General features: G+C 39.7%; 1 protein-coding gene across 8 annotated transcripts in view; it reads right to left on the bottom strand.

Moving 5' to 3' along the window:
* Positions 1-2,654: 2,654 nt before the first annotated feature.
* Positions 2,655-13,701, bottom strand: part of DNAJB4 (DnaJ heat shock protein family (Hsp40) member B4) — a 28,786-nt gene continuing 17,739 nt past the window's right edge. For all 8 annotated transcript variants that reach the window (XM_060773785.2, XM_060773782.2, XM_060773784.2 and 5 more), the window contains 2 exons: positions 6,715-7,289; positions 2,655-4,409 (listed from right to left, as the gene is read on the bottom strand). In XM_060773785.2, the coding sequence (XP_060629768.2) occupies positions 4,176-4,409; positions 6,715-7,289 (809 nt within the window). In that variant the 3' untranslated portion in view covers positions 2,655-4,175. The remainder of the gene's footprint in view (positions 4,410-6,714; positions 7,290-13,701) is intronic.

The raw sequence follows: 13,701 nt of genomic DNA on the forward strand, positions 1-13,701 counted from the left end.
CTCTAATTCATCTACTCAGGATGGATAGTCACTTTCCTTTCTATGGAAGGTGGGTTAAGAGAGACAAAAAGTCTGATGCTGCTTGTTCTTTTAAGATGCATTTTGATGACTCTGAAAACATTGTCTGATTTGCAGCAAAAAGAAGGATCACACCTGCTCCCAGAGTTAATTTTGGGGATGAAGATCAATGATGTGAAGTTCCTTGCATGTAGAAAGGGTTCCTAGTTCCAGAAGTCTGATGCGATTGCAGTGGGGGAAAGTGTCTTGCAGATGATTCGTACATGATTTTCTAATGAACTTGAACAGAGGAACCATCAAAGTCTTAAGGACTGTGTGCAATTCCCAATTGGGAATCTATGGGCCATTAGAATTGTCGTGAGGGAGGCCCTCTATGGACCTTTGATGAACCTGTAAATGTAGGGATGAAGAGTTGCTGTCCTGTGAGGAAGGAAAGATGTGATGGGTTTCTTTTCACTGTGTTTGACTTTAAACCTGTAGGAAGTCCTGGAGAGATACAACTGAGACCTTTAGGAGGTCCAACTTCTTGCGCTTTCACCACCTCTGGAACACTCTGAAAATGTATTCATAGACTCTGTTGGTAGATGCTCTCCAGTATGAAATAATATCCACTGCTTCTATCTAATTAGCCAAACATTCTCAGTATGTCCCTCACAATAGCCAGGCAAGGAGCTGAAGTGACAGACTTGGCCCTGAGCTAAATGTAGTTGAATGGAGAAAGCATGGAATATGTCACCAGGCCAACCATCTCTGAAAACCAACACTTTATTGGGTAAGCTGGCTTGATGAAAATTATGACGACACTCTAGCCTTACTCTCTCTCTTTAGAAACCTGGAAAAAGGCAAAAAATGTCCCCGAGGCATGGAGAGGTCAAAACATTCATGCTCTGTGCTCCCTTTATCCTGTACCATGACAGAATCTACTCAACTTGTGGTTGGCTGGAGATGTGAAGAGGTCCATCTCCTTCAATCCAAACTAGAAATGTTTCTGAATAAAGACTGGTCTGTCTGAGCCAGTCTGCTCTGCAGTGTGCATTGAAAGTGTTCCGCCTCTATCGATAAGTGAGATTCTCCCCAAGTCAAGGGGGCTTGGGTCTCTTATCAATTGGCAAAAATCTCTCTTCTTCCCTGTGATCGACGAGAGGCCCATGTTAACCAGAGACACTTTTAATTTAGACATATTATCATTTGATGAATTGTAAACACTTTTAGCACATTTCAGATTTGGCCTGTTGGAGGCAGGCTTTCTCCACTCCTCCTTCATTACTACCATGATGTCAGCCAGAAAAGGAACAGGCATTTTGAATACCCAAACATTTTAAAAAGGCCAGAAGCAGTTATGTGGTGAAGAGAGTAGTGTCAATGTTTTTCTATTCTGTTAAGAGTTAATACTGTGCCTTAACTGAATCATCTCCCTTGCTTGAGTAGAGTGGCAAAAGACTTTTTGGAACGCCTGTTTGGGAAAATGGCAGTGGTCAGGGCCAGCTGTGAGTCCTGAGGCTGCTCTGGCACTTTGGCCTCTCTGTGGAATAGATCTGAGGAACCTTCTGCAGAGCCTCACATTTTAACCCTTGAATTATCAACTGATCCTACCAAAATACATAATCGTGACCCCAAAACCTCCTTCAACGTATACATGAAGTTGACTTATACACAAGTTTACACAGTAATATTTTAGCCATGCTTTTATTCTGGCACTGCTGTTTTTTCACAAAACAAATGTGTTAAAATAAATTTTGATTATATTGCATGAAGATGTGTATGTAGCTAGCATTATAATCATGTTTATTGCCTTGTAATATTTTGTTGTTTACTATGGCTTTGTGATGAAGTGATAAAATTGAATTATATAGTATTCCATCTCATTGAATTCACACGCTCAACCAAGTTTTATTTTTTGGGAATCCTAGAGAATAATTTGGGAGAACTTTACAATATATGACCACTGCATAGAGATGGACCCAATTATCTCAACACAAGAAAAATGACTAATAAAGATATGCAGAAATCAACAAATTGATTGTGTTGATTAAGGAGGAATCTTTGACGAATTTTATGAAAGACTGGGGTCTGTTCTTTACATTTTCACACCAAGGACAGGGGCATTTATTAACTTAGGGGTTCATGAACTAGTAGAGTGTTCCATAAATAGAGATGTAATTATTGTTTAAAAGGAGTAGACTAATAAGGGATAACAACTATCAGACAGAGAGTGGTAAGTTTATAGAGCTTGGTTGCAGTTCAATTGTAATGTATAATATGTGATTGTTTAATCTTGGTAGTTGGAGTCCCTGGTGGAGCAATGGGTTAAACCCTTATACCAGCAGGTCTGCTGACCAAAAGGTCAGTGGGTTGAATCCAGGGAGCAGGGTTAGCTCCCATCTGTCAGCTACAACTTCTCATGCAGGGACATAAGAGAAGCCTCCCACAGGATGGTAAAACATCCTGGTGTCCCCTGGACAGCGTCCTTGCACAAGGCCAATTTTCACACCAGGAGTGACTTGCAGTTTGTCAAGTCACTCCTGACACAAAAAGAAAAAATCTTGGTAGCTTTATGTATCTAAAATTTGTATTTTTCTTGAATACATTTTAAAAAATAATCCATTCAACTTATATTACAAAGAGAGAATGAGAAATAGAAACAATATTTTAATTAAAAATATATTAAATGCAATACAGACAGTATAGGATATTTAAAATGCATTAACAATATGCATAAAGAAAAAGCAGTGACATGATTCTAGTCTCAACTCCTAGTGTCATGAAAACTAACATTCTGGATCCTTTTGATATCTGACAATATTATGCATTTCTACTTCTTGCACTGAAAATTTGCAAGATCATTTGATTGTGTGTCATTTCTAAAACATTTTTCTCTTACAGGATTATTGTAGCCATTTTGCAAAAATATATGACTTTCCTTCATGGAAATATTAACAGTAGTCAATTTATTACCCTGTTGGCCAAAGATAGATGAAGAGCAGGCCTTCAAATGTCGCCGGAGTGAATGAAGCACCACACATTCCACAAAAAGCATTCCTCATTGGCTATGCTGGCTAGGCCCCTGATGAGAATTTTATCCATTCCTGCTATTGTGTAACAATGCAGTTCACTAATGGATTAATATTTAAATAGAATTATTTTTTCTTATCAACAAACAAAAATGTTTTAAAGGTTACGATACTGTAGCATAGTTCAAGACAAAATGTGGAAGGCATGTTTAGTAGTCTTATCTTGCCATTCAAGGGTTCCTACACTATAAATGCTTTCTGGGGAAACTAGAGGATTTTTTTATTGCTCTTTTTTCTCTCAGATAATTTGAGATAGGCTTAAAAATCCTTTGTTCAAAAAGGGCTATATATAACCTCACCGCTAACAAAACATGCAAGAGGACTAGAATTGTGAAAGACTGCAGTCATTATTCCCGTAGTCTTCGCAGTTGCTCAGAGGGCTAAATATGTAGCTTTACCACATGTGTTCGAAGGGCATTCAAGCAACTGTTTTGACAGTTGTTTCCGTCTTTGAATCGGCTACACCCAAAAAGGGGCACATTTTAGAAAAAGATATCTATTTTCCATCAGGCTGCCACTACTAGAAAAACACAGAAGGAAGAAATCTGTGAACAATGCAGAGGAAACTCTGAGGTTTCTTTTGGGTTGATGAACATTTCCAGATTTTCTGCCTTCCGCAATGTGCAATGTAAACAAGGCTTACGGGTATATTATAAACAACATAAATACTGCAAACGTTACACAAATCCTTACCATGAGTTGTGGTTTCTGATACTGTAGTACAATACATCACAAAAAAATCAAAAAAAAATCTGACATAAAGTGCTTTGAAGTTGAAGCACTCCATGATATATGCAAGGGGTGTTCTCCCACCTAAAGATTATGTTTGTACATGTAAGCAAAATATTCAGTAAAATGTTCTGAAATGGAAGACCCAGTACACAGCAAGTGGATTTAGCTTTATACTAGATTACAAAGTCTTCTGTATTGTCCCTCCTATTTTCATGCAGCATGGCATAATTACCTTTCCTACCCAAAACACAAAAGAAAAGTTCCACAGTTATAGATTGCACGTATACAGCATAAACCTGAAAAGTATTCAGTCTGAAGTGTACTACTCATAGTACAATTCATTCACCACATTTCTTATGAAACAGGAAGATTTCTCCTGAGTACTTCTTTTGAGGCTGGAGCTATACTGTCTGGGAAGGTTACTTCAAATTCTATAATTAAGTCACCTCGCTGGTCAGGGTTTTTTGGAAATGGTAAACCATATCCTATAATTCTTCTTCTCATCCCAGGCTTTACAACTTCATTCACTGTCATTGGTATGGTTCGTCCTTCTATTGTTGGGACATTAATTGAGGTGCCACATAAAGCCTGAAAATATATAATATTAGAAAAGTTAGAGGCAGAAGCATATATTTTATCCAGGTCACATAAAGTTAACAAATTTCATGAAATATGACCGAGAACAACTTTAAAATTTATGCTAAAAGCTCCTAGACATGCAACACACTTCAAATAAAATCAATATAAGTGAAGACCAGTGTCTAACTGCCACAAACGAGAAGAGACTGATTCTTGTATACCAGTATTTTATGTCATTCAATTTCTGATGGTAAGTTCATTTATTGTTTCCAAGTACCATGTTTACAAGAACCTAATGTGCCATCGCATCTAATGCACACCTCAATTTTTAAAACCTTGAAGCCAAAAAAAGTATTTGTTGTTGAATGTAATGTGCAGTGGTAAAAAGTGAACTCTTTACAACAATGAGGGGCAGATCACCCCTTCTTTAGTCAACAGGAAGCCACCTTGCATTGCCCTCTCATTCAGGCTGCACTGTGGTTGAGGACCTCTGAGCGGTGCCTCTATTTAAAGGGGCCACCACCTCTGTCCCTCAGGTGGGTTGAGGGATGAGGAGTAGGAAAAGGGCTATGTCTAGGGAGGATCCCGAGCCACATCTTTAAGGTGGTTGCCACTGCTGCCCTGCTCAGACCACAACAACAACAACAACTGTTATGACATAGCTCTGGGCTCAGCCCAACTGAGCAGCAGGTTGTGGCTGCGGCCCCTTTAAAAGAAGGCCCCATTCTGAGGTCCTCAACTGTGCTGCAACCCAAGCAGGAGGAGAAATCCAAGGAAGTGTCCTATTGACTGAAGAAGGGCCATAGAAGCATTCCTATTTGTCGCTGCCACTTGGACCCTGTGCCCCAGTTCGCTAGAGGCGCCTAGGCTCATGAGACTGCTCAGAAGTTTAGAGAATGAGTGGTTTCCATGCTTGAATCTAATATGTAATCCATAGTTAATTTTCATGACATAATCTGGCAAAAAAGGTGTGTATTACATTTGAGTAAATACAGTGCTATACCCCTAGTTTTAGACCTAAGATTGGTTTAGCTAGAGTCGAAGGGAGCAACTCTGGATCTCCAGAATTCATTAGACCAGTGATTCTCAACCTGTGGGTCCCCAGATGTTTTGGCCTTCAACTCCCAGAAACCCTAACAGCTGGTACACTGGCTGAGATTTCTGGGAGTTGTAGGCGAAAACACCTGGGGACCCACAGGTTATGAATCACTGCATTACACCATAATGCCCATGATCATTCACTGTTGTCTGTGATGCATATGTCTAATGAGAGCAGCAGTTGAACATCATCAAGAGAGTCCCTGTTGTCCATGCCAATATAATAGTTCAAGCTCAGGTAAATATATGGACTAAATTTCAGCGAATAAAATTCCAAAGTACAGTAAGATAGTAGCCAAGGCACATCGCTCATTATTCTGGAAAGAGTCCCTAAATTTAACAGAAGATGCCATAGGTCTAGCAATCCCAGGAGCCTATTGTGCTCACTGTTTTTCTTCCTGAGAGTCTGCTGTGCTCATTTTGTAACTGACAGAACAGAAAGAAACAGTCTCTAAATGCATATATTTAAGGTCTATACACATCTTTTCTTCAGTAGTCTCTCCCAAAATGGTGGCAGGAAGTGACACAATATCACTTCCTATTGCCATTTGAAAAGAGAATGCAGAAAAAAATCCAAGTATTTGAGTTTAATATTTGCACATATTATGCAGTGGCTTGATATCTGGGCTACTATGAGGGAAGGTACATTCATAGAAAAGGGGTCTGGGGGGAATTGGACACTGGCCCCCACAAAGTTCCTACCCATGATATCCGCTAACAGTAGAATACTCATTTATCACATCAAACCTAAATCCATTATCATTTTACCATAATCTTACTGGTCTTCAATCTAGAACAGTGCTGGTTTATGAATTTTTACCATTTTGGTTACTGATTAGTGACTACTGAAATGTTAGCAAAACAGAACAAAAGTAATTTTGCATATTTTCAAATTTGCTGTCAGAATTGCTTTGCTGTGGCACTTCCCCCCTAAAAATATTCCAGTAAGAGCTTAATTTTCCTATATAGTCTCTTTATTATGGATATTTTTTCATTTGTGGTAGCATTTCATGAATACTATACATTTACTATACTATCATTATACTATACATTTCCACAATAATGCAGCAGGCAATCCACACCCAAAACGTCCAAATTAGTTGACAGCTATTCTCTTCTTCTTATGAGCAGAATGGCAAGACAAATGCAATGGTGAAAATCCATACACATATAAAGATGTTAAGTAGCATATAGCAGGATTAAAGAGATAACTTACCTCTCGTAAGCTAATCTTCACTGGATAGACAATATTTGAGCCATCCCTCTTGAAATGTGTGTGCATTTTATCTTTTATAACAAATACAATATCAGCTGGGATAGTGTTTGGTGTTTCATCGCCCTCTTTTGGGAATGTAATTTTGGTGCCCTCTTTCCATCCTCTCTTGATATCAATAGTCAGTATTTTATCCTCAGTTCGGACACTTCTACCGTCTGGGTTGAGTCTTTTTCGGGAAATTCTCATTCTTTTGGTGCAACCATGATAAATCTCTTCTAATGACACTTTGAGTTCATGAATAACAGGGGGGTCTTGCTTGCGTCGAGGCTGGTTACCAACAGTGTTTCTTTCCCTTGGGAATCCATTCATATTAAAAGCGGAAAAGGAACCAAATGGATCGCCATCGACTTCCATATCTTCGGTGTCCCTGCCACCGGGCATCCTTCTACCAAAGAAGATTTCAAAAGGATTTGCACCGCCAAAAAATGCTGCAAATGTAGCATGTGGGTCTCCATGGAAAGAGTACCGGAAGGTACCACCCTGTCCATCTGGTCCTCCAGCTCCTCCTTTCAGACCTACAAAAGAGTACAAACAGGTTAGAACAATTCCCAACTGAAATACCAACATTTGTTCATTGATGTAAGTAGTAATTTCAGCTACAATCTTAAAATATGTTAATGAGCAGGTCAGACTTTAATAATTCACCCAACTGTTAGAGGCAAGTAGATGGGCCAGGTACAGTAGGCCAACCAAACACAGCCCTCAAAATGGGGGGAGGGGGGAATAAAATGAGAGGTTTGATAGTTGCGGTCTGTTTTAATTTTGATGGGAGATTGTGGAAAGAGATGGCATTGGAATGTGTGAAGTGAGAGTTCAAGAAGAGTTAAAGTGGATAAGAATTGTGGCTCTGAAAGCAGTAGTTAGCCTGCATTTATACTGATGTTTGCAAACAGCCTTTATTAAATGAGCCAATTGTTTTGTTATTCCTATTGTTTTAGCAGACTGTCAGGATATTGATAATAAAAACATAAACCCAGATCTACAAAGAGTAAACATACTAATCCAAAGTGGCAGCCACCTTAAGATCCTAAATAGTAACCCCAAGATGTCATACAAGATAAGTGAGAAAGGTGGGTGACAGGAATCATAGAATCATAAGGTTGGAAAAGACCCTGTGGGCCATCCAGTCCAACCCCCTGCCAAGAAGCAGAAGAATCACATTCAAAGCACCCCTGATAGATAGCCATCCAGCCTCTGTTTAAAAGCCTCCAAAGAAGGAGCCTCCACCACACTCCGGGGCAGAGAGTTCCACTGCTGAACAGATCTCACAGTAAAGAAGTTCTTCGTAATGTTCAGATGGAATCTCCTTTCCTGTAATTTGATACCACTGTTCCGCGTCCTAGTCTCCAGGGCAGCAGAAACAAGCTTGTTCCCTCCTCCCTGTGACTCCTCTCACATATTTATACATGGCCATCATGTCTCCCCTCAGCCTTCTCTTCTGAAGGCTAAAGGAGTCCAGTGTTAGATGCTCTGTGAAGAACCTTATAGCAATAAGCAATCACAAGTAACAGAGATGACACTCCAGCTCTCTGGCCAGCACAGAAACACAGGTTAATAGATTCTTAAATAAGGGAATAATTGTATAGTGGTAAAAAGCTTTACTAAGCTTTACTATACCATGTGCTTTGTTTCAAAGTAAGCACAAGACTAGCGACTTGATCACAAAGGCCAGAGAAAAGAGAGGGGCAGCAGGGCGAATGTGTCCCCACGCGTGCAGCTCCCTCTTGACAGTGCTTTTCCCCATCAGAGATGGAAAGCGTCGTCCTTCTGGGGAGGATCCATGCTGGCTCGACTGGAGCCAGCACAAGACAGGAAGCTGCGCCCCCAAAATAGGCTAGAAGTGTCCTAGGATGCTGAATTTGGAGAGTGTGATGAGGTCATAACCCACACATTAAATACTTAAACATTTACTTCCTGAAATCCAAACACTTTCACATTCCAAAGTTATATCTATTACAAACATTACACATACAGTGAAGTTTATGGGTTCATCTATAGTTTCCAAATTCATGGATTTTAATTTTGCAAAGCTGATTATGAGCCTTTATTTGGAAGTTCAACTGAATTTAATGTACTTATTCATAAGTAGAAACTGAAATCCAAATCTGCACAACAGTGAAGTACTTCAAACTATGCATGCCAGATTTAAATAGAGATCTTGCAAAGTTACGCTATCACACTTATGCTGACAGTTACCTAGACTATTTCAAGCCTGCCATTTCTTCCTACATCATGGCACCCGCCTACTTGCTGTGATTAATTTCACCTACGCTTACTTCCCAAATTTTTCCACTTTTCCAACCAAACAATAAAGAGAGACTGCTTCTTAACCCTTTGTTTCTAAATTTCTACTTTTAAAGCAACAATTATCCTTAACAATGTACTTGTCACATGCATAAAAAGATAAGGCACTACGACGACATGGTTTTAAATCACTGCCAGTAATCATCGATTTTAATTTTTAATAGTTTACTTCCTGAAATCCAAATATTTTCATATACCAAAGGTGTATCTACTACAGACATTGACAATACGCATCACAACAGTGGTTCTCAACCTGTGGGTCCCCAGATGTTTTGGCCTTCAACACCCAAAATCCTAACAGCTGGTAAACTGGCTAAGATTTCTGGGAGTTGTAGGTTGAAACACCTGGGGACCCATAGGTTGAGAACCATTGCATTACAGTATCTAATGTTTAAAAGCAATGCTTTTGGATTTGGAATGCTTGTCCATTGTGCCCTGCCTCATGTACAGAGGAGGAATTGTTGGAGGATACAGACAATGCCGTTGCCCGTTTTGGTCAAAAGATATTTAGCCGCCTGCACACCTTCTATTTTTTATCAGTTTTATACTAATTTATGCAATGCTTTTGATACGAAATAAATAAACAGCATCCAATGTCAGATCTCAATTTTTTCTGATTTGAGTTTTGCAAATTTGATTATTTGCAGATTATTTGCCACCTCTGTTCCTCCTCTGCACCATTTTAATGGGAATGGCAAGGCTTGTAAGATAGTCTCATGAGACAGAATTCCTATGAAAAATGGCATAAGGCATGGAGAGAACTGAGGGAAACGGAAGCATGGAGGGTGGCAGGCTGTCACTGGTTACCCAGATGAAACAGAGACACATACAATGTCCAGCAGCAGCCATTCCACCAGGAAGTCTTTTCTGTGAGGAGGTGATTGAGACTCCACTTGCACGGTTCCTCCCTGCCTTGCTTCACCTGGCTGCTTGTTTGCTCTCTTTCTTCCCCGTGGTGCTCGGTTCCTTCTTGTCTTTTTCTTTGTGTTCACAGCCTTCCTCTACCCAGGCAGTAAGAAAGGCAGGAAGGAACTAGGTGCCTGGGTAAAGGAAGACAGTGAGCAAGCAGGCTGGCAGAGAAAGGAAGAGAGAAACCATACACTAGGGTAAGGGAGGCAATGAGCAAGTGGATAAAAGCAGGGAAGAACTGAGTGGTTCTTCCTTTCTCCATCTGCCTGATTGATTCTTTGCTTACTAACTTCCTCCACCTTGGTACTTGGTTCCTCCTTGTCTTTCTCCACCCATTTGCTCCCTGCGTTTTTTTGGGGTTTTTTGACTCAACCATTTGCCCTCAAACCTTTTTTTCATGTGACTGGTGCTGTGCAGAGCAGATGAAAGGAGCCCAGAAAGGCGGCCAGAGCGAGCAGTGGGACTGTGCCCTCCCTTGCATTCCCCCATATACTCCTGCAGAGGCTGCCCTCTCAGCTTCCCATGCTACAGGTGGCATCACTGGCATTGCTCAAGCAAAATGAACATATGTGGGACACAGCAACAGGAAGAGGAGGAAGAGCAAGCCCTCACAAGCCGGGAACTGGCAAGGGTTAGAGTTAGTGATGGATGTGGCCTGCTTTCCTCCTCCTGACACTGTGCACAACACACACAACTCCAAGCTCTTCTGGGGTGAAATCTTGGGTCATCTCAGCAGGCTTTATCTGAAACAAGAACTTTTCATCCTTCTATCACTTACTGTATTCACCACAAAACCTGCCTCATATTGTCCCATAACAAATCAGAGTAGAATGTTAGGGTGTGGGAAGGGATGGGCAGAATCCTATCCTACCGTGTTTCCCCAAAATTAGACACTGTCTTATATTTACTTTTTCCTCAAGACACACTATGGGTTATTTTCAGGGGATGTCTTATTTTTATTAAGTTTGGTACAACATTCTGCATTTATAGGATGATCTATCTGGGCTCAGTAGTCAACTACTTGCTGAAGTTTTCCGCTATCACATGGTGTTTGTGTGGGGTGAGAGAGACCCACAGACTGTTGCTGGCCAGTGCTGGGGAGCAGCAGCTGTACTGGTGTTTGTGGGTGGTGAGAGAGTCCCACAGCCTGTTGCTGATTGGTGCTTGGGGAGAAACCCACAGTGCTGAGTAAAATGGCAGCCACAGCTTTTTCGTCTCCCCCAAGGACACACTATACCTAAAGCAGAATGTCCTGCTCCTCACTTCACTGAGGAGACTTTTACTTTCACTTTCTATGTCTCCCTCTATGCCTCAGCTTGCAGAACACACAGAATGACGGGACCTGATGGGGGAGCCAATCTTGTATGCTGCATAGCCACGCCAATCACTATGGCTTATTTTTGGGATATGGCTTATATTGACCAAATGCTTAGAAATCCTGCTATGACTTATTTTATGTCTTATTTTAGGGGAAACAGGTATATGTTCCCCGGATAGATTCAGCTCCATTGACAGAATGGATTAAATTGGATTCTAAGTATTCACTGGCCTGGATCTAGACATATCGCCACATTTAAAATATAACACATCAAAATTATACAGAACGAAGGCAGCCAACTTAATTCAGTTTGGGTCCACTGTAAATAGGATGAAGTATAAATCCAACTAAATCTTCTACATTCAAAATGGTTTAATAAAGGTCCTCAAAGCAGCAGTTTATTCTTTATGGAGCACATTAGAGTAAGGCACCCAAGCATTGACTAATAAAGACATGAAACACATACTTGTCACTTTCATAGCTTATTTTCATAAGCAAACAAGAAGATTAGCATAAAATATTGTACAACTATAGTATTACTATACTATTACTAAATAACTACTGTAATTTAGATGTACAAGATTTTAGGCTATCACAAAAATGGCAACATATCCTAAATACTTATGTATAAGTAGAAATTTTTAGTCAATCCCCATGATCTGGTTCAACTTATCCATGAGTCAATGCGAGTACTACACCTTATTTTAAAAGGAAACACTGCCTTTCTTAGCAGAGTAGAGAAAGGCATGTGTTTAGTCCATCCCAGGGGAAAACTAAAAGAAGTACCAACATTCTTCACTCCCTCTGCTGTGGTGCCACTTCTAGCCTTTCTGAATGCTTGGGTGGGAAAATAGTGGCTGCCTCCCCTCTCACTCCCCTCTTCCCCAACCAGTATCGACACTTTCCCTTTTCTTTGGAATGACCTTTGATGTGACCTCTGGGTCATATCAAAATCCAAATTTTTGGCTCCCAAACCTGCCCTCAACCTATACATGAGGTTGATTTAATAAATATACAGTAGAAACTTGCCTTGGATAAACTCAGAAATTATATAGTTTTCACTAAATAGATCCTGGGATACATTAAGAGAGTACAGATCTGTAGTGAGGTTTTAGGACAGCACCTTCAGAATAAAATGAACCTGCATTCACTTTGGCCCCTCAAACAAACCAATTCATTCCTTTGAATTGAGCCAAAAAATTACAAAATATGCTATTATAATAACATTTCCACCTTAACTCTGGAGGATAATATCTACAGTAAAATATACAAATGCAGTACTAACAGATAATGCCAAGCCTACTGACAAACTACGCCATGTGCATTTTTGAATGACACATCCTAGGATAGATAATAGATAGGTTTGCTTAAAAGACAAGTTTCATCACTACAAAAAAGAGCTCCACACCTATTGTGTGACTAGGTTCTGAGCACCAGAAAATTTCTATCAGCTACCAGGATTCATAGCTTCATCATTTTGTTCAAGATACTGCCACTCATATTTGATATAGAATTATAAGACCTGCACTGACACCTACTTTCATTCTTCGTAACATCTCGTTTTTAATATATAAAATAAGTTCTGACATTCACTAGGAAGTAAATGTTCACAGGAGCGAAAACACACTGAGGAGACAGAAAGAAGGTCTTAGAAAAAAGCAGCAAGAAGGCGAGACTAAAAATTGAGAATTTATAAATAACAATGACCTTTTACTTTATGAACAAATAGGTTGTCATGTTACTTTATACTTCCCAACAGTGCGAGAGAAATACCAATCCTGGAACTGAACAACCATTAAAATAGAACTAACTTTTTTACAGTGTGTGTACGTTTCTAAGACATCTTACTAATCAGATCATTTGTAAGCTTTAATCTACTAAACAGTTCTTTGTAATCCAAGTATATCTTCCTAAAATTAATAGTCCTGTCTCAATAAGGCAAAAACTAAAACACAAGTATCTAGTGTTCAAAATCTTCAGAAGGACTTTCAGCTATGAAGGTTCTACACTAAGAAGTTTTAAGAAGAAATCGTAACTAAATATAAGCCATTTTAAAGTAATAATTTCAAGCAAAACAGTTTCCCTGGGCCTCATTCCCTTGTTTACAATTAAGCTGAAAACTTTTCTTGGTATTTCATGACATCAGGCAAATTCTTTCCTTTCAAGGCAAGATGCCAATATTAGCTGAAATCTGGATACTTGGGCACTGGCCATGAATGTCCATCTTCTAATCAAAGCGTTATTTTAATGATATGGCATTGTGCTTTGTTGAAAAAAAGTAGGGCAAAATGTATCTACTTAGCAACTAAGGAATGCTCAAAAGAAATGTACCGTTTTGTATGATCTTGTAAAATAAATCAATTACGAGCCAATAACAACTTTTAAAAAAGCTGAAT

The sequence above is a fragment of the Anolis sagrei genome, chromosome 4 (assembly GCF_037176765.1).
Source record: "Anolis sagrei isolate rAnoSag1 chromosome 4, rAnoSag1.mat, whole genome shotgun sequence".
Lineage (NCBI taxonomy): Eukaryota > Metazoa > Chordata > Lepidosauria > Squamata > Dactyloidae > Anolis > Anolis sagrei.